This window comes from Cavia porcellus, unplaced genomic scaffold, assembly GCF_034190915.1.
Source record: "Cavia porcellus strain 051 isolate PalLab524CR breed Dunkin Hartley unplaced genomic scaffold, mCavPor4.1 scaffold_27, whole genome shotgun sequence".
Lineage (NCBI taxonomy): Eukaryota > Metazoa > Chordata > Mammalia > Rodentia > Caviidae > Cavia > Cavia porcellus.
In genome coordinates, this window is record NW_026947510.1 from 38,453,129 (window position 1) to 38,478,162 (window position 25,034).

The 25,034-nt window shown below is 39.2% G+C and overlaps 1 protein-coding gene across 2 annotated transcripts in view; it reads left to right on the forward strand.

Annotated features, from left to right (window-relative positions):
- Positions 1 to 15,599: 15,599 nt before the first annotated feature.
- Fam234b (family with sequence similarity 234 member B) overlaps positions 15,600 to 25,034 on the forward strand; it is a 30,660-nt gene continuing 21,225 nt past the window's right edge. Inside the window, exon 1 of one of the 2 annotated variants that reach the window (XM_003470313.5) lies at positions 15,600 to 15,800. In XM_003470313.5, the coding sequence (XP_003470361.2) occupies positions 15,764 to 15,800 (37 nt within the window). In that variant the 5' untranslated portion in view covers positions 15,600 to 15,763. Of the gene's footprint in view, positions 15,801 to 16,019; positions 16,142 to 25,034 lie in introns of those variants that run through there. The other variant, XM_063238253.1, reaches the window with a different exon arrangement.

The following is a 25,034-nucleotide window of genomic DNA, read 5'->3' on the forward strand; positions in this document are numbered from 1 at the left end:
TGAGGGTTATAGAAGCAGTGGCTGCTTGCTGAAGATTACATGTGCAGACCTCTGAGGTCCTATCCAATTCTGTGATCCAATGCAGTGAAAAGAAATGAAGACATGGACACAGATCCCTTCAGCAGGGCTGACTCTGGGGGTACAGAGGGGTGACGGTGGAACTGGAAAACCATGAAGGGACAGGGGGATTATTTCTCAGCAGAGCCTCATCAATATAAATAGCTCAGTTTGAAATGAATTGCAGAATTGTGTATGTAAGCACATGAGAATGTGTCTCCGAAGAAGACACAGGAAACCATTAGCAGGTGCACACGCCACCCTAGTGGCATTGCTCCAGTTGGTCTCAGGCAGGGGAGGGGTCCTACAAATTTCGAGGAAGATGCACCAAAGCACGAGGTTCCCTGAGACATTAGGCCACCTTTGCATTCAGTCTACAATTTTCATTTTGGATTTCCTGACAAGGCATAAGATTAAATCTGGTAGGTAAACAATATCTCAGGCAAATACACTGTTTAGGATCAAATAAATTCTATTATTTTCTCATTCTTTTTTTTTTTTTTTTTTTTTTTGATACCAGGGATCGAACTCACAACTTTGAGCTTTCCAGGCAGGCGCTTGCGCCACTGAGCTAAATTCCCGGCCTATCATTCCATTTTAAACTAAATATTTGCTTAATTTTCTCCTTCACTTCTTTATTTAAGTTAAAGCTTGAGAAACCATAGTTTTCCCCCCAGTAACTAGAAGAGATGATAGGTCATCAATGAAATTGAGTAAAGGTAGAATAGAAGAAAGATTGAAATGTTTTATTCCCTTGGAAAGAATTATACAATACTGTTGGAGCTCAGAAAATGAAACCCCGAAGATGGGTCTTTGCCAGGCCGAGAACTTTCGAATTAAGACAGTGGTGGCCTTCAGAGTCAGCCTTGGAGCCAAGGTCTTTCTAATCTTACACACATCTTTTATCTCTTGTCCTCATTCTGTCCCAAAGTGAGTCACAGAAACCAGAAGTCCTCTTGTCCAAGGCAGGTGATAGAAACTGGAATCCACTTCCCTCAAAACAAGTCAAAGTCTCAAGATACTATAATCTTTTCTCTAATCTTCTCTCACCTCTCTGTCTAGGAGCTGACAATAAAAATTTCTCTGACCTGCTCTTGTGCAATCGTAGGTCATAGAACCCTTATTCCAGGGCAGTCCTGCCTAGTACCAAAGGGAAGAAGATGACATCAGGCAGGTCTAGAGGAATTTAAGTAGACAAATCTTGTTAGGTTTGCCTGCTCAGTCTATCACTAGCTCACATCTTGTTTTCAAACCATGTTACTACGCAACTGTTCCTGGCTCATTGAAGTTAAGCATGTAATAGACATTTTCCCCTATGTTGCTGAGTCTACAATGTGAAGGCTTTTGTGTTTTGTAAAATCTTTGGTTAAATATATTTGTTAGGCTTTTCTCTTGTTAATCGGTCTTTTGTTACAAGAATGTTTCTAAGACCCTGATGATGGGAAAGAAAAGAATCACTAATTTTCCACCCTTATAAGGTGAAGAGTTAATAAACTTCTTTAGAGTCTAATATTTCAAGCCCTAGTTTCAATGTAGAAGAGAAAAGATGCACATAGATTTTTGCAGCAAGGTAACTAAATCAAAAATGTTTAAAATGGAGAAAAAGGCATGTGTAATCTGAAGCACAGGTTGATGTTATGTATGGGAAATTCTTCTATCAGAAATCTACTTGTCTTAAAGCCTCTATTTGTGAGGGATGAAGCGGCCTTGGAAAACTTTTAGATATAGAAGTGTTGACTTGATTTAGACTTTTAAACGATCTCTTTGGATTACTTTGCTATTTTGAAAACAGTCTGTGGGAGGAGTGGGGGTGATGAAAAGCTTTTGGATACTGAAATAATCCAGGCAAGAAATGAAGTCTCTGAAGCAGGAGAACAGTTTCATGACGTTATGCCAAAGACATAAAAAATAATAAAAATGCATGTTTGTCACAGAAATGAGACTGTTGTCCAAGCACGTTCTTCTACATGATATTGCAAGGGGTCACTTTTTCATGAAATTGAACATATTTATTTATCATTATATCTTTTATCCTGGAGTTGAAATTTTTTTTTGATAATTTGATTTTTGTTTGTTTGTTTTGGCCTTGTCCATATCTTTAAAGACCATAAAATAGGATTTTATGACCATTGCAAATATTTGATTTTCATTCTACCTCAGCCTCATCCAATTTCCTGATTTTAGATATGAGTTATGATAGTAACTCTAAAATTTATGTCCCCCATGGGTCCTCTCCTTGAAACTCAAATTCTTACACCCAGTCAATTAGCCAGCATTTCTACTTGAAGGTCTAATTGAATGCTGCATTTACCACACCCAAACCGAACACCTGGCCTGTCTTTCCCAGCCTCCTACTGTCCAGTCTTCTCTAGTCTTCCAGCTGCTTAGGCCTCAAAGATGCCCTTAATTTCTTTGCCCTCACACTCAACTCACCAGCAAATCCTCACTACCACCCTCCCAGACTCCACCATCATCAGCCTCTGTCAGTTCTTGGCTGCACCCCAAACCATAGTCCACTATCCAAAAAGAAAAGAAAAAGTCATCCAAAGAGATCCTTAGAAAATCTAAATTGAAGCCGCACTTTAGGGACTCAAAGCTTTCCAAGGCTTCTTATTTAACACAGACTAACACTACAGAGACCACATAATCTGTGCCTGTACTGGCTATATCTGACCTCATCTCCTACTAATCTTTTCCTAGAATCATCCTTGTCAGGAACCTTCTAGGTAGTCCTAGAGCTGCCTTGGAGGCTCTTTGCTAGCTATTCATGCGGCCTTCTAAGACCTTTGTTTAAATGTCACCCTCTTCTCCAGGCCTTCCCTAACCGTCCTATTTAAAAATAGACACTATATCTTACACTTTAACAGCTTCCACATGTCATTTTCCCCTCTAAATTTTGTCTATTAAATATCGCTATCTGACACAGCATATATAGAATTTATCAGCACATGTTTTATCTGTTTATCTGTCATCTCTGACCCCACATTTCCACAAATACGTACATCATAGGAGGAGAACTGTTATGGGTCAGCAGTGCAGTACAGTTCAGTGCCTGCCTGGTAAGTGCAAGGTCCTAGAAAAAAAGAAAGAAAACTTTTGTCCACGTTGTCTTATTTTATATTAGAATAGAGATGTTCAGTTTGATCACTCAAAAATTTATTAAATAAATAATCTAAAATATAAATTAGCAAATGATTTTCAAAGGGGAAGTAGCTATGGTAAGTATGTCCTCTTTTCTTCTTCTGAATTCATTAATCAGAAAACTCACAAGGCACTCTAGCAGAAATCCCTTCACAAGGAAATCTGGACATCAATGAATAAGTATTTCTCTCCAAAAGTGATGGTGGGTGGGAATGTAAAATTTATTAAAGACATCTTTCTAAGTAAGGTTTGTATTAGGCTTTAAAATTGGGATGTGGAGGAAAGACTGGTTTCATGTAAAATATCTCAGGAGAAAAAAACTAGAGTTTTACAGATTAAATTAGAAAAAAATAAAAGTGAGATCATGTGTGTTAGGAAATGTTTCTAAGCAAAATCTCATCTTTAAATTTACTTTTGTTTCTGAGATTGGAGTAGTGCAGCACATAAAATTAACACACAAAACCCAGCACCATACCTATACACTGACAGTGAATGACCTGCAAAAGAAATTAAGAGCAGTTCCACTTACAATAGAAGACAAGACAAACAAGCAAATAAACAGATATTAATGAAAAGCTTAGGCATAAACTTAACCAAGGAGGTTAAAGACCTGTGCAGTGAAAACTATAAAAATTTGATGAAGAAAATTAAAGAAGACACAGAAAAATAGAAATAGATCCCATATTCATGGATTGAAAGTACTGTGTTGTTAAAATGTATTTGCTACTCAAAGGGATCAATGAACAAACACAATGGAACTCCATTAAAATTACAAGGCATTTTCCAAAAATTATAAAATGTAATCCTGAATTCACCAGAATCAGAAAAGACCTGGAATAGACTAAGCAATTTTAAACACAAAGAACAAAGCTAGAGGCACCACAATACCTGTTTTCAAGCTATGCTAAAATGCTGTAATGAAATAAAAATTATACAAAAAAAGAGAATAGATGCATGTCAGCCACTGTAACAGAATTAGAGAAACTAAAAATGAAACTTAATGTGTATAGTTAACTTATTTTCAACAAAGCTACCAAAAATACACAGTGGAAAAGGAATCTCTTTAATAAATGGTGTTAGGAAAAAGGAATATTCATATGAAGAAGAATAAAATTAGATCCTTACCTCATCATATACAAATGTCAGCTAATATGGATTCAATATTTAATTGTAAAGCCAGAAACTGTAAAATTATTAGCAGAAAAAGTAGGAGAAAAACTACATGATATTGGTATGAGCAAAGATTTTTTTTTTTTGGATTTGTCCTCAGAAATGCAGATAACCAAAGCAAAATAAATGAATGGTGCTACATTAACTAAAAAACTTTTGCTAGGCAAAGGAAATACTGAATAATGTGAAAAGACAAATTATGAATTAGAATATATTTGTAAGCACGAATAGATGGCTAACATCATTAACCTTGGTTTACCTATGACTTTTAGGTCCATTTACAGAGCCTTCTCAGCTCCTCTCAACATAGTAGCTGCATTCTAAGCTGCTTCCAAGAGCTGGGCAGGCCATTCATGGGTGCAGAAATATATTGAACAGATCTGCCTCAGCGTGTGAGGGTTGAACAATTTCTAATGCTTAAGAATATACTCCAAAGGGTTAAGGAATTCAACATTGCTTTTTTCCTCTAGAAAACAAGGGGAGAAGAAGGTATCTCTTAATCTCTCTAGGTCCTGCTCCTTCTCCTTTTCCTTCTCCTCCTCCTTTCCTTCCTCCTTCTCCTATGAGGCAGAGTTCCCACTCTATAGTCCAGTTTGGCCTTGAACTCACTATGTAGCTCAGGCTGGCCTTGAATTTATTGCAATCCTCCACTCTCAGCCTCCCAAATGCAAGGATTATAGGCATGCCCCACCATACCTAGTTCCTGTTGGATTTTGTATGTCCTAAGGCATCATTCCTGAGCTTATCCTGCTCTGGAGCAGTTTGCTACCATCTAGAGAGCTACCAGAAGATCAGTCAGCCTGGACTAGCCACCCTTACTGATGTTTCCTCTGAAAACTCACATTTCCAACTCCAGAGTATGTTTCCAGGAGCACAAGCTACAACTGATTCCTGCTGTTTAAGAAGGAAAGTATTGCCCATGAAAAATTAAACTAATGATCAAGAGATCTGAATGACTGTGAGTCCTGTTGATCACAGGAAAAATACCCTGCTTAGGCACTGCATCAGCCATAACTCTCATGTGTGCCTTTCTGGATAAGCATAAATTCTGATTCCCTTCTAAGCCACATATGGGAGTTATGGAGTCTATAAAGGAATGCCTATAGATGAGCACTTGTTTTTTAGAAGTTTAGGAGTTTTAATTAGGAAAAAAATTTCAAGACTGTAAAGAGAAGTATATTGCCATTTTATTGACAATGATAACAACCATCCATAATAGAGGTAAAGTGCCAAAATGTGTTCCATAGCCTCAGACATATCCAAGAGTGTGAGCTACAAAGCAATTAGAAACTAAAAAAGCCATTCCAAAGAACTGTCTGAAATTAAGACAATTGGCCCTTTTGTAACTGCCAAATAAGTCAAGAAAGGAATACAAGTAAATTCAACAACCTGTGTAGAAGTAGGTCTAAATGCAACACACACAAAACAGGAATATAAGGCTCTGCTTGCAAAAATAAAACTGTTCCATCAAAGAAACCTAAGTACAAAGACACCATAATCTTCCCTGCTTTCAACTTTTAACATGGCTTAACCAACCAACAAAAGGCATAAGCAGCCAGCAAATAACGGATGACATTTTGATTACCTACATGAATCAAAACTCAGAATCCATTGAAAATATTTAGGGGTGCCATGAGATAAAAGCAAACTCTTACCTCCTTCTAATTATCTAAATGGGACCTCCAAGATGATCTAGGAGAGATATAATTCCCAACTTGCTAGACTGCAGATGTGCTGAGTTCATGTCCCCTGAAATTGAAGAATGAATTTCAAAAGACAAAGGAGGTTAACAGTAAGAAAAGTTTACTGGGAAATAGGAATAGCCCCTGAAAGACAGGAAGAGTCCTGCTTGAATTACTGCTGACATCCTTTGTCAGGGATAATTTATCGTAAAGTCACAAATGTGGGCACAATGTAGGTCACACTAAATCAACCAATAAGATTACAAGTGTATTCTTAGCTAATTTTGATGCAGTAGGAAGTAGGACACATAGCAAGGGTATATAACTGATATCATTAACCTTGGCTTATCTATGACTTCCAAAATAGGAACATTTTGTGTAAGGGATGGGTCCAGATGTTCTGGTTACTCCTGTGGTTGTCTGATGCATACTTAGATTTAATGGACAGGTTGGTACTAATTACAGTTAGTCTCAAGTTCCCTACCTTAGGGAATTATCCAAATATGGTCATTGTGACTTTAATTTCAAGACCTTATCTCCCTCAGATGCACCTTCAGCCACAGTTTTGATATGTTCTCATAGTCTGCACTGACTTCCTCGAGGGCCTGTCTCTGTCTGTACCTATTAATTTCCACATTAGTAGTTGTGAATAGCTTCTTGAAAAATTTTGAGGAACTTTTAGTTCTTTAAGAAAAAATTCATTTTTGTCGGTTTTGTTCTTTACTGTTTTGTTCAATTGTATTATAACTAATGATATAGGCAATTCTATTAGAGATAGCGGGAGGCATTATGGTAACCATTGTTGATCACCTTGTATTATGTTTTTATATTATCTATTATGTCCACCCTTTTGACTTGACCGATTCTATTCTGTTATGTCTCATTTGGTTTTACTCTCTTCCAAAAAAGCAATAAGAACCGTGGGAGCAATGAAACCCAAAATGTGTAATAGTCATTGTACAAAAGAGAGGAAAAGAAAGTGCTCTAAACTATATAACTGCATGTATATTTAAGTGTATAAGATAGAAAATGATATCACAGAGTTTTATTGGATCGTTGAACAGAACTGTTTGCAGTATCATTGTTGGAATGTCCACTCTACAAGCTTTAATTTTGTGACTTGAACAAATATTTCTAAGATGGCAATATGTAATCCATTAACTAATGATTTCCTACTGTTCATTTTTTTCTTCTGTAAATCTGTATAGCTTGTACCCTTTCACTGTTTTTTTTCTTTTCTCCTTAAATAAAAAAAAAAAAGAAAAAATTCATGTAAGGAAACCATAACAAAATAAAAAAAGTTTGTGGAGGCAAGGCCCAGTGTTTTTATCTGTCTCACAATCTCTGCATGGTTTTTACATGGTGTTTACATATATACATCTTCTTGCCTGGCCATTATGATCAATCCTCTTAAAACCTCAAGAAGCAATCTAGAGATAAACACTACATCAAGTACCATGTCATATCAAATCCCAGATTGAAAAGCCAAGCATATTGTCAGAAGTTAATGCTGAACAATTTTCCAGATTGCTTTTGAGGCAAGATTGTAACTTTTTTTCAGTGCTGGGTATCTACCCCAGAGTTTTGTGTGGGAAGGACTGTATTTCCTTATTCTATGGGGAAGATTATAGTGAAGGAATCTTCAGAAATAATTTTTGAGATATTCATAAAATTGAAGAAAACAGTTTATTTGGTTAGCTTATGCGTAAGGCAAATAGCTATTGGAAGGGTCTCAGAGAGAGTGAGTAACTAGCCCTAGTGATAAACCTTAAGCATAGACATAGACTAGGACTTTGGACAGAGAATGAATTTCCTCAGGTAGCATAGAATGTAGCCCAATCTAACCAAAGGGTAATGTAGCCACTTTCTACTAAGTTCCTGAATTTTAAGGAAATTATAATACAAATTAAAGAGTTCCTTCTGAGAACCAAGTTTATGTTAAACCCTACATACCAAAGAATTGAGTTAAAAGCCTGAGTCCTAATTGGACATTTTAATATACAGAGCCACCTGTGATAAGTGACCACTAGACAACTGAAAAATTCCTGTGATTTGTTTATGTGTAATTAGCTCTAGATTAGGACACCATGCGGCCATCCCACTCAGACTCCACTTGGAGTCCATATTTCCATATTTTCTTTTTTCTTTCTTTTTTTTTTGGTCTTTTTCCTTTTTATCAGTACCAGGGATCAAACTCACGACTGCCTGCTTGCAAGGCAGGCGCTTATGCCGCTGAGCTAAATCCCCAGCCCCAGAATCCATATTTTCAATAAAAACTCTCCTAATCTCCCACTATGGTTTGAAACTTCATTTCTTAGTGTTTGCAGAACCGGACATGTGATATGTACAGTTTTGAAAGTATATTATAGTGATATGCTTCAAGTAAGAAAAGCTGAAAGAGTTAATTGTATGCAGTGAGAAGACTGCATAGCACTTAAGATAGTACTTAAATTAGACTTTACCATTATATAGTGGGTTTCCCATGATGGTGTTTATCTTTCCCTCAGTGATAGATCAATACGAGGGAAAGAGTTTATTTTTGAATCTGTCTTCTAACGCAATGCCTCCCTTGCTAAGGTGGCACTGAACGCAGGAGAGCGGCAGTGAGTTTCAGTGTCTATGTAGTTTGGCTTGGTTTTCCAGACGAGGGATAACTGAAGCTTTGAGGAGACCACATGCTGGAGGGCAGGACTGTACCTGGCCTGGCATGAGTGGTTGTCTTATTTGTGGCTCATTGGAGAAGAAATCTGAGTTCTAGGAGATTTGGTAGTCTCTATAATAAGAGAAAATAAGCAGCACCTATTTTTTTTTCTTGTTAAGACAGAAAAGTAAGTGCAGTGTAAATAATCAAATTTGTACATGCTGTGTCTAAGAGTTTAAAACATGAGTAATTTAATACACCATGACTTTTTTCCTGTTTGTTTATCTTCATGTTTGTTTTTTTCCAATTTATTCTCTACTTGGCAGGTAACTGTCATGTCATTTTTCTGATTTAAATCCTGCATTGCCTAGACTTTCAAGGTACCTGTCTACCTCTTGCTTTTTACCCCCTGTCCGCTCTTTGTGCCCACCAACAGGAAAAGAACCCAGTCTTTTCTGACTTAGACCTCATGTACTTCACCTTGCACATTACCAACTTCCAGCTGTCTTCAGCTCTCAGTTTACACATCAGTTTTTCAGAGAGCCATTTTCTTGCTCCCAGCCCAGTCTGCATTCTCCATGTAATTGTCTTTCATAGTTATGAGGCTTTTTCACCTTACAGCACTTGTCACAGTATATAATTATATATTTATGTATTGCAGGCTTAATATATGTCTTTTCCACCAGGTAATGAACTTGCTGGCTTTGTTTACTTTTTAAAATTCAGCACTGTGGAATGAATTGGCTGGGAATAGTCCTGTGAGAAGGCCAAAGCCAGAAGAATCTGGAAGGGCACACATAATACCAGAGTTAACATATACCATTCTCTATTACAATTCCTCATGGAGACGCAGAGAGGTGATGAAAGAGGTGATTGTCAGGAAAAACCGAGTCTGCCTAATGAGAAGGAGGGGGAGGAGTGACAGCCATGAGACTCAGGCCTCCGTGCACTGCTAAGGGTGTCACATGCGGGTGCTGGGGAGCTGGGGTTCCTGAAATCAGGCAGGCTGGTTCTTGGACCATGGCTTTGGAATGAAGATGAATGATGGAATAATCTGAGAATATTTGGATTGTATGACTCAAAAAATATGAGCTTAGAACAATAGTTTTATTAATTTTTATTATAAGGTCCCCTATGTTTTCCTAGTTAAGTTTATTCTTTTCTTATAATGCTTTTCTTATAAGTGATGGTGTGTGTGTGTGTGTGTGTGTGTGGTACACAGGGTTTTTGCACTGATTTACAAGTCTTGCCCTTTAAGAAAAAAAATTTTTGAGACAGGGCCCCACTGTGTAGTCTAGGCTAATCTCAAACTTGCATTCCTCAGTGTCTCAGTCACCCAGAGTGCTAGGATTACAGGTGTGAGCCACCATGCTCACTTAGTTATTCATTCCTGAATTCACATTTATTTAACAAACATCTGGGTCCATATGTTACAATTGTGTAAAGCTCAAAAGACAAAATGTCTTTACTTTAAAAGAACTGAACATTTAGTATGGGTGATCATAATATAGTAGATATATATTGAATTTTAATATGACACTCTGTCTTAAATATTCTCTGAAAGCCCGTATGTTGAAGGTTTGGTCATCAGCCTGTGTTGCTATTGGGATACGGTGGAAATTTAGGAAGTAGGACCTAATGGGAGCAAGTTAAATCACTGGGGCTGGGTGCTTAGAGGAGATTTGGGGACCCTGGGTCTTTCCTCTCTTTTTCTGTCTGCCTCCTTGTTACCATGAAGTGAACAATTTTCTCTGCCCCATAAATCCACCATGATGTATTGTCTTGCCATTGGCCCCAAAGCAATAGAGCCAACTTACCATAGACTAAAACCTCTAAAACTGTAAGCCCAAATAAACCTATCCACTTTTTAAATTGATCATCTCTTTCCCTGACCCCTCAAATTATCAGGAAAGGTACCTAAGTTACAATACTCTTTAAATTAAATTCTTTTCTTTTTTTGGAAGCTGATAAAGGGTCTGAATTTTAGATCAAAACTGGCAATGTTTAAATCAAATAGCACCTTCTTGTGTAGATGAGAAGGGCTCATAAGTGGTAGCTATTGCCACCTCCACTGTTACTGCAAGTGTGTCAGATGTGAACCGGCAAGGACAAGGGCTGAGAGGAAGGAGAGCTCAGCTGGCTTGGGTGGATCTGTCCTTAATTATATTGTTCTCAAACATCAGTTCCAGTCAGACACTTGCTTTTAAAAAAAGCCTTTGTTTAAAATCACAGGCCAAGAAAGCCTTTTATAGTCTAGATTCTAAAGAGTTCTGTAGGTTGGAAGTCTGCATGCATGCAAACTGTGTGAGCCTTTGTGTTTTAGTAAAAGATGCATTGGGAGCATAAACCTGTTTGTTTTCATGACGCTCCCAAGTCAAGTTTTATGTGATAAGAAGTGAATATGCCATGGCGACGTGCCCTTTTTAGCTTCCTGATATACATGCAAGACTGATTTCACTAGTTCCTTGACATTTGCATTTCATTCCTACATGCTCTTTACTGGGCTTTTCTTTTGCTTTTCTGCATCCCTCTGCTCTCATTGTTACTTGCTAGCATCTTTTCTGTTAGTCTTATGGACTTATTCATACTTGTTACTGCTTTCTGACTCTTTTCTCTTTGAAACCAGCCTAGCCAAGGTACTCCTCTGAGTCTAGGATGGATCTACCAGTGAGCTCAGATTTGTTCATGCTTTATTGATGGATGTGGATATGGCCTCTAGTAATCTACTGGCAGAGAGAATGAGCTGTCTCCTAGGAGAGTTTTACTTTATGCACAGTGGCAAGTCCATAACCACAGGACAACAAACTCAGCACAGGAACAAAGTTTTTTGTCCCCAGAGAAAAAAGGCAACTCTATGAAGAGCAATAACTGGACTTCTCCCATCCCCACAAGCTCAAGCCTGTATTTTGTAATTATGTTCGGTGACTAATGAAGCAGAAACTGGCTAGATGCTTCCAAAACTCACTTCTTTCCCTTCCTGTGTTCACACTTTCCTGGCACATGTTTTGCATGTGAGTTCTAGCAAAATAAATGTGGCAAGAAGTCATCTACACCTGCTCCTGGCCTGTATGATCTGGAATACAAATGATCCAGTGAAGGTCTCCAAGGGCTTAAGAATAAAAAAACCCTAGACAGGAATTCCTGGGTCCTTGAGTGGCTGGGAGGAATACAGCCCCAGTGCTATCCACCCTGCCTCCCCCTTTGTGACATAAACAAAAAAATAGACTTGTGTTCTCTAATATCACTGGACTGTTGAGGTTGTTTGTTATGGCCATTACCTTGCCCTGATGAACTCACTAGGTAAAAATAGGAAGCTCTGTCTAGTGAAAACACTGCATCTGACCTTGAGGAATATGTAGTACAGCCCGGGCCATTTTCTGATAACGTATAATTTAAGAAAAACAGAAAGCCCTTCTTCCCTACTTTCTATTGTGCTTTGTGATTTTCACATTTTAACCCATGAATTTGACACTGACTGTGATGAGACACAGGGAAAAGCCTTTTGCCAGAAGGGAGACATGGTTACTGCCCTGGCCAATACCAGTGGTGCCAAGGGGGATGGGGTGGCAGCTTTTGATGGACACAGTGGTATTGGTTCCAAGAGGAAGTCATGAAACCTTGCAGCTGAAGAAACCATGGTGTTCAGGGAATGATAAGTATTGGATGACAAGGTCTGAGTGTCCTTTAATCAAGTGCAGAACACTTGGAGATTTTGAGCGATACTTAGAATATCATGAAGGCAATAAACGCTGGCAACTATAGGTTCCTTCCATAAGTTATCAGAACCTGAGAGAATTCGGGAGAAATACTTCCACTGTAGATTGATGCAGGAGGAATAAAAGATGATTTTCTGGCTTCAGCTGGAATTTCAGAAAACATAATTGCTCCCCTTCTCAGAGGCGGAGCTTTTAGGAAGGTATGTTGTCTCTTTCCAGTCATTTTTGCTTGGGGGAAGCCACATTCACAAGTCAGGCAGCTCCTGGGCATACCTGCACTTTCTATGGTGACCTCAGTGGGTGTTTTGGCATCAAAGGTATTTATAGTACACCTGGAAGCTAGAGAGGAACTCATAGGTATTCTTCATATAAAAGGCAAAGATCCTGACTCCTTTGGTAACTGCTTTGAACTTTTTTCTTTAATTGAAAGAAAAGTACATTAAAGTTGAAAAACACAGGTGAACAGATCTGAGTATTCCTCTCTAATTTCCTTTAGTTCTGATAACTTATAGAGGAACCCATAGTTACCAGTTCTTATAAATCTCCAAGTGTCCTACGCTTTGAGCAAAGGATGATCAGACCTATAGTTCCTATGTTAAAATGTGTGGGAGAGAACTTAAATGACTCCCCTTAAATGTAGAATAATTGCTGCAACTTTGACTATATGGAGACTTATTTTTTATACTGATATGTTTAGAGCTATCATTTTTTTTCTTTAATTGGCTGTAAGCACTGTAAATAAGACTAGCTAAGATACTGGTATGTAATCTCTAAAGCTATCAGACAGTCTCTTTCCTTGAATAGTGTTCTCTCTCAAATATATGAGCACAGCAGGATGGTAGAGCCAGTCAGCTTCAAGAATGTCAACTGGATATGAGACTCAAGATACAGAGGCTATGACTCCCCAGGACACAAATGTTTATAAATCAAAAACTAAACCAACAGCCTCTTAAAACAATTCAGTTGCTACCTTAATTAAATTATGTGAATTGATTCTTCTGCATATCTTTATCCCGCATTTTGCAAAGATGTTTTTCTCACTACCTGACTAGCCAGCTCAAGTTACTCAAGTAGTTCCCACTATCCTCACTGACCTCATTCTCAAACTACCCCCTTCTTCACAAGATAACAAATTCTGGGAGAGGCCTCAGATCAAAGCTTTTGTCCACACATCCTCACAGGGACTGGACTTAGGACCCCTTGGCTGCCCTTAACTTGGAATATGTCTTGGTGTTTTTACTCTCGCTATGGGTTGTACTGGAGGTGGTGGATTAAAATTGACTTGCTGGGATTCCAATAATGTCTCAATGGGATTGTAAATATAACTTTTTGGATTGTGAGGAAGACTACAAAAGAGATTACAATACTTAGATGACTATACACAATATTTGGGATTACAATAAAAATGGAAAAAATAGTGTAGCAGAATGGGAGAGATTTCTGTCAAGGGTAAGGGAAACCAAATGGAGAAAAGCTGAGGGATCCAGGGAGGGAAAGATTTCTCAGCACTGCTTGCCCTTGAAAATCATTTGTGCAAAGCTGGGGTGATTATGACGGTGTGTAAATGCTATATAGGTTAGGCACAGAAATCAGAGGGGCTGGAGATGCCACATCTATTTGATGTGTGTCTGCTCACATTTGTTTATGTGCATACATATAAATGGATGGATGCACATGGGCACTTTGGGTAACTGTACAATTTGAAGCGAAACTTTTCATCAAAATTTAAACTACACAATTTTACTTAGATCACATAAGAAGGGACACTCCTGGAATATGGGACATACACCTTTTCACTAAGAAAAGGAACAGATTTTCTTTCTATCCCCTGTAATCTGATTGTTCTGATCCACCCACTGGTTGCTCTGGAAGTTCAAATTCTTGTTAGTCTGCAACTGAAATCATTATATCCTTTATCTTTCTATGCTAGAAGGTCATTTTTCTCAGACTTTGCATCCCAGAATTTGTTCTAATTAGCTAATCTGATATCAAGCAAGCAACTATTGGCTCATTATGACTTGTGTTTCTTTTTTTAGAATGACCTACATTGATGTAAAATATGGCTTTTAATCATACCTCCAGAGAAGTGGCAAACAGTATACATTCTGGGTATGGTAGCATGCTGAAGGAATTAATTCATTAGTAAATTATTGAACTCTTAAATTATTAACTTTAATATTTATTGAGTTAAAATTTAAATTGTGAAAAAATATAAATAAATTATCAATCAAAAGACTTAAAACTAATAAAACACTAAAGCCAGGTACTGTTCTGAGCACCTTACATTTAATTTAATTCTCGCTACAACTCTGTGGAACAGGAACTACTTTAACTCCATTTTACAGATGAGGAAATCGAGGCAGGGAGAGATTAAGTAATTAGCTGTCTGTGTAGATGGTAGCAAATGACAAAGTTGGGGTTTGAACTCAGGAGGTCCGGCTCAGACCTTAGGCTGGTTAGAAGTGATCTTTCTTCAATGGGAAAAGGAGGCAGAGATTGTTGCTAGAAGAGCAATCTCAAGCAGAATCTTAGCTACAATTCCTCACAGGGTGCTTTTCCTTTGGATCTTTTATTCTGTCACTAAGACGTAACACTGTTCTTTCAAATCTTAGTTTTTTTCTTCAACAAAACAAGGAGATGGTGCAGATAGCCTCTCAGACATTCTGGTTCCAGGGTAATGTAACATCTTTAGCATTCCTGCATTAAAACGTTGACTTCATGGTATCTCTGGGAAAGAAGCAAGTTGGTTCCTGTTTCCTAGATCTGGCAAGCCAGGAGCTTCGGGGTAGCGTGCTGAGTAGACACATGCAAACAACTGGGAACAAGAAATGTGGGTTAGAGTTCCAGGGAACGTCAGCGTGTAACCTAAGAGACATCAAAGAGACTCCTCGAACTGTGTTTTAAACAGATCACATAAAGCCATTCTCCCAGCGAGTTTATAAAGTAGGTAGTGTCCTCTCCATTACAAAACGAAGCTGAAGATTAGACAGACACCAAAAGTGCCTTGCCCAAGATGGCCCAGCCAGTGAGCCATACAGATAGGCTTCACATCCAGCTCGTTCAACCCCAAAGCCTACGCACATTTCACAACCTGCGCCTCTATAAGTATCTGTTATCTCACTGCAGTCTCTCGGCAAGCCTAGGAGGTGGTTATCGTTGTCTGCATACACAGATGAGGCAAGCGAGACTTAAAGTGGGGAGGTGACTCGCTAGGTGACCCGTGCGCAGCCCAGCACCTCCTCCTGCTAGCTGGGGCGCGGGTCCCACCTTCCCGGGACGCAGCCCACGCGCAGCCGGGCAGCGAACTACACTTCCCGGCAGGACGCGCCGCGCGCACGCGCACCCGGGCCTCCGCCATGGCGACAGTGCTGTCCAGGGCGCTCAAGCTCCCGGGTAAGGAGTCGCAGCCTCGCGACCACCCTGCCTTCGCCGGGGCTGGGGGTGACAGGGAGGCGAGGACCCGAGGGCGAGGCTGGTCCGGGACTGTCCCCAACCTCCGAGGGCTGCGGGGCCCTGAGGCGAGCGGCTGCAGCGCCCGGCTGGGGTCCGGGCGCCGCCAGGGGGCGGGAGGGGCGCTGCCAGGCGGGGGCGCAGGGCGAGCGGGGTGGCGCTCGGGGAAGGTGGCCCGGAGCGAGCCCGCGGCGGCGGCGGTGACTGCAGCGGAGCGCGTGGCTTGGCGGTCCCCAAGGGGGTGCTGGTGAGGGGAGCATCCTTCAGCGAGAGCCGAGGACCAGGTACCGCAGCTCCTTCTCTTGGGCTGGAGCTGGGCGGGCGCCGGGGGCTGCAGCACGGGAAATGACCCTGCGTGGAGCAGTCTCCCCGTAATGACAGCGTGACGCAGCTGAGAGCTAAGTGAGACAGGCATTTGCCTTCTTACTAAGACAGGAAAATTAAGAGAATGGCTGATTGAATTGCCTAGGGTCATTCAAGCAGTATTGGAGAACCCTGGTCTTGAATATTAGGGGTGTTTGGGATCTGGATCCTGAGCTTTTGACTACTTAGACTCTGGTTGCTAAACAGAAGCGTGGGAAATGACTTGGCACTTACTTGTAAACTGCCTATAAAGTATAGAATATTCTTTTAGGAACTGCTAGTGGTGATGATACCTTCTAGAGGTGATTCAGTACTTTGGGCAGCAGCTCTAAGTTTTTTCCCCTCTTTTGTCTCTAAACTGCTAGAATAGGACCGTACTGTTAGAAATTTGCTATTTTAATACAGAGAATATTTATTTTGTCCAAGTAAATTTTAAACACTTCGGCTTTAAAAAATTTTATAGCTCCATATAAAATTTAAACATTAATTTACTAGCATTTATTTGCTGATAACTTAAAATGTTTGAGGGAAAGGTAGTTGCTTTCCCTGGCACTCCCGCCACCTGCCAGGGTCTCATTTTACAACTCAGGCTGGCCTTGAACTCATGGCAGTCCTCCTGCCTCAGTCTCCCAACTGCTGAGTTTACAGACATAGGCCACCCGACTAGGCTCCCTGGCATTGTAGAAAGGGCTAGATGGGTGACTGGTGGAGACCTAGCAGGAGACTGCCAGTAAGCTGCAAGGTCCTTATTGTCAAGGAGCTTCCAGTCTGTTGCAGTGAGACAAGCCTTGTGCCTTGGGTGACTTTGGGTTGGATATGAATTTGCATTCCTGTCTTGGACTTCATAACTCCAGACAGATTTTTTTTTTCCTCATAGGCTCATTAGGGCGTGGCTGGGAAATTGATAATATCTATTTTGGAATGTGTACCTAATACGGTATTGGAATTAAATGAGAGACCTGCCCCTTTACCTGCAGGATTAGCCTACTTTGGAAAGAGTGGCCTTAGGATAGGATGATATCTGTTCAAATGTCAGACATACTTAGCTTGCTTTCCTCCTCCTCCTCCCTCTCTTCTTCCCTCTTCTTCTTCGTTTTTCATCTTTGTGTTATTTCAGCAAAACTGTTATGCTCTGAGGATGAGAATGCAAGAAAATCTTGATTTAGAAATGTTTCTGATCTTTTGTGATCTCCCATCCTGAGCTGTGACATTTGTAGTTTCCTGGAGTATTCAGTAGTAGTGTCTTGGTCAGCTGCTAGCAGAGGTAAAGGATCCCATAGCTCAGTCCTTGGGCCTGTGTCTGGACATAACTTGACTCTGAGATGTGAGGTGTGATGGATACTGTTTTAGGCCTGGATATATTAACCATATGTTCTTTTGTGTGATGTAGCCCCCCCCTCCCTCTCCAGCTGTACTTTTTTCTGGTTTCTCTTCTTCTTTCTCCGCTCTACCCACAATACAATTTTGGGTCTTTCTGATAGATAGACATTGCTATCTTATGGCTGCTGTTGGATATCCTGTGACTGGGGCTATGAGCCTGTGGTCCTGCCTGGGTCATGTTACCCTGGCTAGCATCTTCTTTGTTTTTCTGTGTGAAAAAGGCAGAATGGAATGATGGCTAAGAGCAGGATACAGGCTCAGGTTCAAATCCAGGATTCACCTGCGAGGCTGCTTAATCACTTTAGGCTTTAGGTTCCTTGTCAGTAATCATGGTGTTATTACGGAACACTCGCTATGCCACACGCTGCATTCCATACTTATTGCACAGGGTTATTTGGAATACTACAAGGGATGGACGTGCTTAACTTCTGACATGCTAACTGTTGTTACTATTATTAACAGTAGCATCGCAATCGTTTGTGAATTTGGTACCTGAAGGAAGGGCTGATACAATTGCCCCTGCTGACAGACCTCAACAACCTGCTAATGAAAGAGCAGTTGCTGGGGATGTAGTTCTTATTCTAGAATCCTTTCCCTAAGCCCAGGAAGGAAAGATGGTTGGCTCACACATGTGATGTGAGGTTAATTAGTAACAAAAGAACACTATGACATTCATAAAGCCTGTGGAGCAACTTATCTCTTAAGTATATTTAAGTATATTTTTAGGTCATTTTAAAGATTGAAGGGCAAACACTGAAGGCAGTAACAGAGCATAATGTTATTGTTACAGTTTCTTTTATTACTTATGATTTAGAGGGATTGTGCCTCTGGATAAACTAATCTATGATATGAATTATTTACCCTTAGTTACAGTTATATTTTCCCTAGTATATGTATAGTGTATATTATAGTGTAGTGTACGTTATAGAGTAGTATATGTTTTAGTATATTTTCCTGGAAACTTTTGAAAATGGCATAATAGTATTTTTAGGACTTTTTTAAAAAAGTGAATTCCTCTGTACCATGCTAGAAATGATATTTAGTTGGCATCTTCCCTCTCCCTTGGAGGAAAAGCAGTGTAGAAGTCTCGTTTGTATTGGTACATTAGGAAATAAATGCCTTCTTGTGTATTCTTTTCAAATGTTTTATTGATTAAAAACCTGCAATCTTTTGAAGAAATGGTTGGGGGAAAAAAACAAAAAACAAAAAAACCTGCAATCAGCAGAGATGCGAGCACTCGAGTGGTAAGTGCTCCCAACTTTGAAGCCTGGAGTCGACAGCTCGCTTCTCAGCCTGTGATCTAAGGCAAGTCAGACAACTTCTTTATAATTTTTCTTGTCTCTGCAAATACACAGAAAAATTATTTGGGACTTCTGTAGTCAAACCACGCAATCTATAATAGTTAAGACGAGATTTGTTTTTGCAGTAGCTGAAAAAAAGTGTATTGGTATAAAAGTAAATATTTATCAAACTGCAAAAATTGGTCATCTTGATCTTCTATGCTCTTTTAAAGGAAGGTACAGCAAACACTATGGTTTCTCTGACTTCATGTATCTTGCCTGTATACTTCAGAAATGTCGCGGCCAGGTCAGAGTCCTGGGACCTCACACAACACGCTTTTAGATTGTGCTTCACTATCTTTTGTGTGTTGCTGTGGAAAAGTCAGCCTGGTTTTGTTCCCATCATTAGAGACTTGATTCTTTTTTGTTCTTTGTTGTTGGAGGTATGTTTGTACTAGGATATGCTTCATTATTGATTATTCTGTATTGTATATTTTTGACCTTTACCTGCTCTTTACTGCAAAGTTTTAGGTCTTGCTTTAGCTTTATTGCAGGTATTTTTTGGTAACTCCTATTTTTGTTCGTTTTGTTTTTGAGACAGGGTCTCTCTCTATAGTTCAAACTGGCTTTGAACTCACTATATAGACCAGAATCCTCCTGCCTCAGCCTCCTAAGGGCTGGCTAACATACCTGACTTGTTTCTCCTTTATTTTGAAGTAAATTTTATTGTTACATTTTAGATACTTACATATAATGACCACATTTCTCATAGGGAATTTGTACCCATGCATGATATATCTTAATTCTTCTTTCTTTTTCTTTCCTTCCCATTTCCCACCATTCCCTTCCTTTCAATATTGTTATTGGTTCTCTTTAGTTGGATATGCTAACCTTTGTTCTCTGTATCTGTCTAGTTCCTTGTTTTGGTACTAGGAATTGAACTCAGGACCTTGCACTTGCCAGGCAAGCACTTATGCTGCTGAGATATATTCCTGGCCCTATCTAGTTCTTTCTTGCCTTTTAAAATGCCTTGTTCATCAGGCATGGTGGCCCATGTCTATAATCCCAGCACTTGGGAGGCTGAGGTAGGAAGATCACTATAAGTTTGAGCCAACCTAGGTTACACAGTGATATGAAAGTAAGCCTAAAATATATAGCGAGACTCCATCTCAAAAAACAAAACAAAAAACCCCCCAAAACCCCCAAACAAACCCCTCCAAAACCTTGTTTATTTCTGTGAGAACGTAGAGGTAGGCACTGCTGTCTAGAACATGAAAGTCAGTAGTATGTCTATCTTGAGAGTTGTTACAGAGATTCCAAGAGATTTAAAAGGGTTTGGGAGTGTTTCTAATAAATGCTCAAAATTTCCAGTCTTCGTGTTATTTCATTTTGCTTACATTGTCACTGCTGTATGCTTAATGTTGCTTAATCTGATTCCAGTAAGGATTTCTTTTCTAAAACAGCTTTATTATCGTCATTGCTTGTTTATTTTCTTTTTTTTTCTACTGAGCTGCCAGGAAATGTTATATCTTTCTGTGAGCCCTTATTTCAGAGAAGACCATTTTCTTTAATTTCCTGGGCTCCCCAGGGAAGCCGCTGTTCATTATTTTTTCCACCTGATGGTACAAATGGTGCAGCTTTGACTCTTCAGCTGATTTTGTTTGCTGTGTCTTATCGTCACCTCATTCTTGGATACTTGTAGAACTTTGTGGTATTTTGTGGAATGAATGCTGATACTTCTTTCTGATTGTTATTGATATTTAAATGTCAGTAGTTGTTTTATAAAGAGCTGTTGGCTGGCACATGGGACTGAGGCAGGGGCGGGGGTGGGGGCAGTGAGCTGGGCCAGCGGGAAGCTAGGATTTCCTGCAGGCCTGCTAACTGAGACCTCTTTCCCCAGCAGCCTCTGTGGCTGTCTCTATTCCGGGAGAATGCTGGTTTATCATTGGGCCTCAAGTGCTGATAAAGCCTTTGATTCTCTTTGTTTGTTATGTGGGTTTTCAACCTGTTGCCTCTGAACTTCAAATTTGCCTTTGTTATCTGATCTGTGAAAGCTGATCTGGACTTTAAAATGCCAAGTTTATTTTTCTTTGGTTACTCTTCTTTCGCCATAGGGTACCTTTAAGTTATCTTCCATCTGTATATTTACTTTCCTGTGATGATTAATAATTTTTTTTTTTTTTTTTTGCATTGAAGTATCTTCTTCAAATTACTGTCTGGTTCCTGTATCCTCAGGAGGTATAATTTGTCCAAACAAACAAAGAACAACAAAAAACAGAACCAGCCTCTTCAGACCTTGCCTATGCTTGTGGTTACTTTTTTATTCTCCATATTAAAAGGTTGCTGCTTGTAAAGATGTCAGTTTACACTTTTTCTCCTTGCATATATGATGTGGAATGGTGCTCACAAGCATCACTGTGACCCTAGACTTTGTCTTTCCTAGCAAAAAAATTAACTGGTCAAGCTTTGTGAAACAGGAAGGTAGTACACCTTGTCAAAGCAAATGGATTCTGCTCGATTGCATGGGTTTAAATCCTAGCTTTTCTTCTTGGTACTTCTGTAATCTTAGGCAATTTACCTCTGTATGTTTTAGTTTACTTACTGATAAAGTAGGAATAATAATACCTAGCATGTAGGGTTGTTGTGAGGACTGAATGAATTAGTATATGTAAAACGCTTGGACCAGTGCTTGGGGTGGTAAGCACAACACATTTCCAGCTGTTCCATTGTCATCAATTCTGTGAACTCTGTTCTTTGCTGAAGATTTGCAGATGTATGGGCCTACTTTTATGTTCTTTCCTCAATTAAATACAGGTCTCACCATGTATGAGAACTGAACAATTTCTCTTTTTCTCCTACCCTGGTTTTGGGGGGAACTAGTGTGACAGAAGTGCCATTCTATACCACCATTAATTATAGGGGTGTAATCCTTCTAAAAGGACCAGTTCAACAGCTCCCCTCCCCAAAGAGTGTTTGCAAGTTATTTGTATAGATTTATTAGTGATTTTCTACATTTCTGTAGTATATGTAACCCAGTTTTCTTTCTTCCTCCCTGTGTATACAATAATGAATTTCCTTTAAATATTTTGTGCCAGTATTTTATTAATGATTTCACTTTGGCAAAGGTGCTGCTTTAGGTTATGTTTGTTGTAAGGTGTACACTGACAAGCACGATTGAATAAAGTAGATGTTGATGCTAAAATTTTACCTTGGTGTTAAAAGTCCTGTTGCACAAAATTATAAGATGGCTTGAATGTGTGTTAAAAGTGCTTAGGAGTTTTAGTTGAATCAGTAGTGTGATGGACTGCCCAGAAAGCCACCACGATTTTGGATTGCTGTGGTTGAACTATAACTTACTCTTTGGAATCACCAGAGCCCAGTTCTGTCCTCCCTTTCTCTGGTTTGTGCCCTGGGATCACATCCAGTTCTGAGGAAAACACACCTTAAAAAACACTGACATGTCACTTTGTGTCTGAGGAGAGTGACCAGGATGTTAAGGCCACCTGAAACAAAAGGCTTTGTTAAGCACTAGGTTGAAAGAAGTGAAGATGTTTAACTTGGAGATGCAAAGAAGGCCGGCCAAAAAAATTTGGGCAAATTATTGACAACCATAGTAATGGCAGTGAAATTAGTAGAAGCTTGAAGTCATTGAGTGACCATAAGCCAGGCACTAAGAACAATCAACGTATTATCTTATTTAATCCTCGTAAAAATCCTCTGAGACAGGATTCCATTTCATCCCTCAATAGGGAAATTGAGGTGCAATGAAGTTAAGAAATTTGAGGTCACACGGTTAACAAGAGGGCCAAGATTTGTCTTTTGTCTTACTGTGAAAACTGGAGCTCTTAAATTCTTAAATAGTGGTTCTGCTATTTAAAGCTATGTAAAAGGACTTGAATGTGAAGAGGTAGCTATGCAGAAGCATATTCTTGACTCAGAGTAAAGCACTGTTTTCTAGACTGTGGGCCGGTGGATCCTCTAGTTCTGCTCACTTTCAGGTGCGTGCTAAGTGGCTGCTGGGTGTTTGTAAAGACACTTGTAAATTAGGAATAGGGTTGGCAGGGGATTATATGATCTTTAAAACCTCTTCTAACTGAGGGTTTGGGGGTCTTGCACATGTTTGCCTCTTTGTCAGATATATTTAAATTTTAAAAAAAAATTGTACGAAACATAGATACCATAAAATTTACCATCGTAACCATTTCAAGTATATAATTCAAGATTATATATATTTACCTTATTGTGAAGTTTATGTAGAACTTTTTTATCTTGTAAAAGTAAAATTCTGTACCAACTAAACAACCACCACCAATTTCCTCCCGATCTGAGAAATCACCATTCTGTTTTCTGTTTCTGTGAATCTGACTGCTCTAACTGCCTCATGGAAGTGGAATCATCCTATGTATTTTCTCATATCTGGCTTGTTTCACTCTGTATGATGTCCTTGGTCTTCATCCATGTTGTACCATGTGCCAGCATTTGCTTCCTTTTTAAGGCCACACAGTAATACATGGTGTATGTGTCCCATGTTTTACTTATCATCTCAGGTATATTTTAATTAAAAACAAAACAACCAACCACTTAAAGTCTTGGAGTTGATGTTATAGTAACGGTTTATGGCTCTGTATGCCAATTATATATTGCATTACCTGAGATGTATATAGAATGGTGTACTTTAATTAACAGAATTATTTGCATCATATAGTAGGACTGTACATTATAGGAGATCAGCCTGCACCTGTGCTGACCTGTTCTGGAAGTACTGTTTTGAGTTAAATTCCTAATAATCCATTTATTTTCTTAAAACATATGCCTTTAAAAATAAAACTCAATCGCTATTGGACAAATGAATAGCTTTGAAATGAAAATAAAGAGAAATTTCTGGTTGTTAGAGTTCCGTATTACTTAATATTATCCATGGGCTTTTTTGGTAGAATGTTTAATGCCATAAAATAATTCTGTGGAACATTGCTATTTTAAAATCAAAATTTGTCTTTCTGTGTCCCAAATACTAAACTTTTAGACTAAAGGTTTTCCTCTCCATTTCTGGCTTCCATATTTTGATTTATTGCTTCATTTCTGGTGTTGAGCAAACTGAGAAGTGGTTTGGGTAGTGACATTACTGAGTGACCCAGAAGCAGAGATTGGCATCAAGAGTTTTCGTTCCTGTTAGCCAAATTGAGTGTGTGTGTGTGTGTGTGTATGTGTGTGTGTGTGTGTGTGTGTATTTAATTGGCTTCTGAACAAAAGATTTAACAATAGTGTTTACATTAACAGCAGCTTGTAGGTAAATTTCCAAGAGAAGGCAATTTTTATTGGTTATGACATAAAAGGCATGAAATCATTTAGTCATTGGCAGTGCGGGCCAGAGGTTGGCATAAGAGATGCATGTAAACTGTCTTGTAATTTCTATCTTTCAGTCCTTCCAAATCATTGTAGAGTTCACATAAAAACAGTGCTTACTTGCACACAGCTTTCAACAAGTCTTCTACCACTGCTGGCCTGCTGAGTTACCACCTCTCCAGGGTACTTGCTTAGAACAGCCTGAAAGGTAAACACTGTACTGCAAGATGCACTGGAAGGACATTCAGACCACAGGACAATTTGAAAAGTGCCATTTCAGTAAAATCTCCAGATGACATTTAGTGTTCTGCTTTCTAAATTCCCATAGAAACAATTGGGAACCCGTGCCTAGAACCATGAGGAGCAATGTACAGAGCAGAATTGTTCTAGATATTTCCCAGGAAAGATGAGGGGGATCATAGATCTAAGAAACCAAAGGCAAAAATACATGTTAGGTATGTGGTAAGTTGATGAAAGAGCGGTAAGTTTTTATCACATAAATGAGAATGAAGCAAATTAAGAAAGCTCTTGTAAGACTGAAGATATTTGAAATTTGCTTGTCTTCTTTACAATTTTTTTTTGATGGTGCTAGAGATTGAATCCATGGACATGTTGTCTGTCTGTCTTTCTTTCATTCTTTCATCTATCTTTCTATCTATCTATCTAGAGGTGTTCAGGCTAACTTTGAACTTCTGATCCTCCTTCCTCAGTCTCCCAAGTCGTTGGCATTATAAGCATGGACCACTGCATGTGGCTTAATTGACACATGTAATTGTACATATTTATAGGGTACAGTGTGACATTTCTCTAC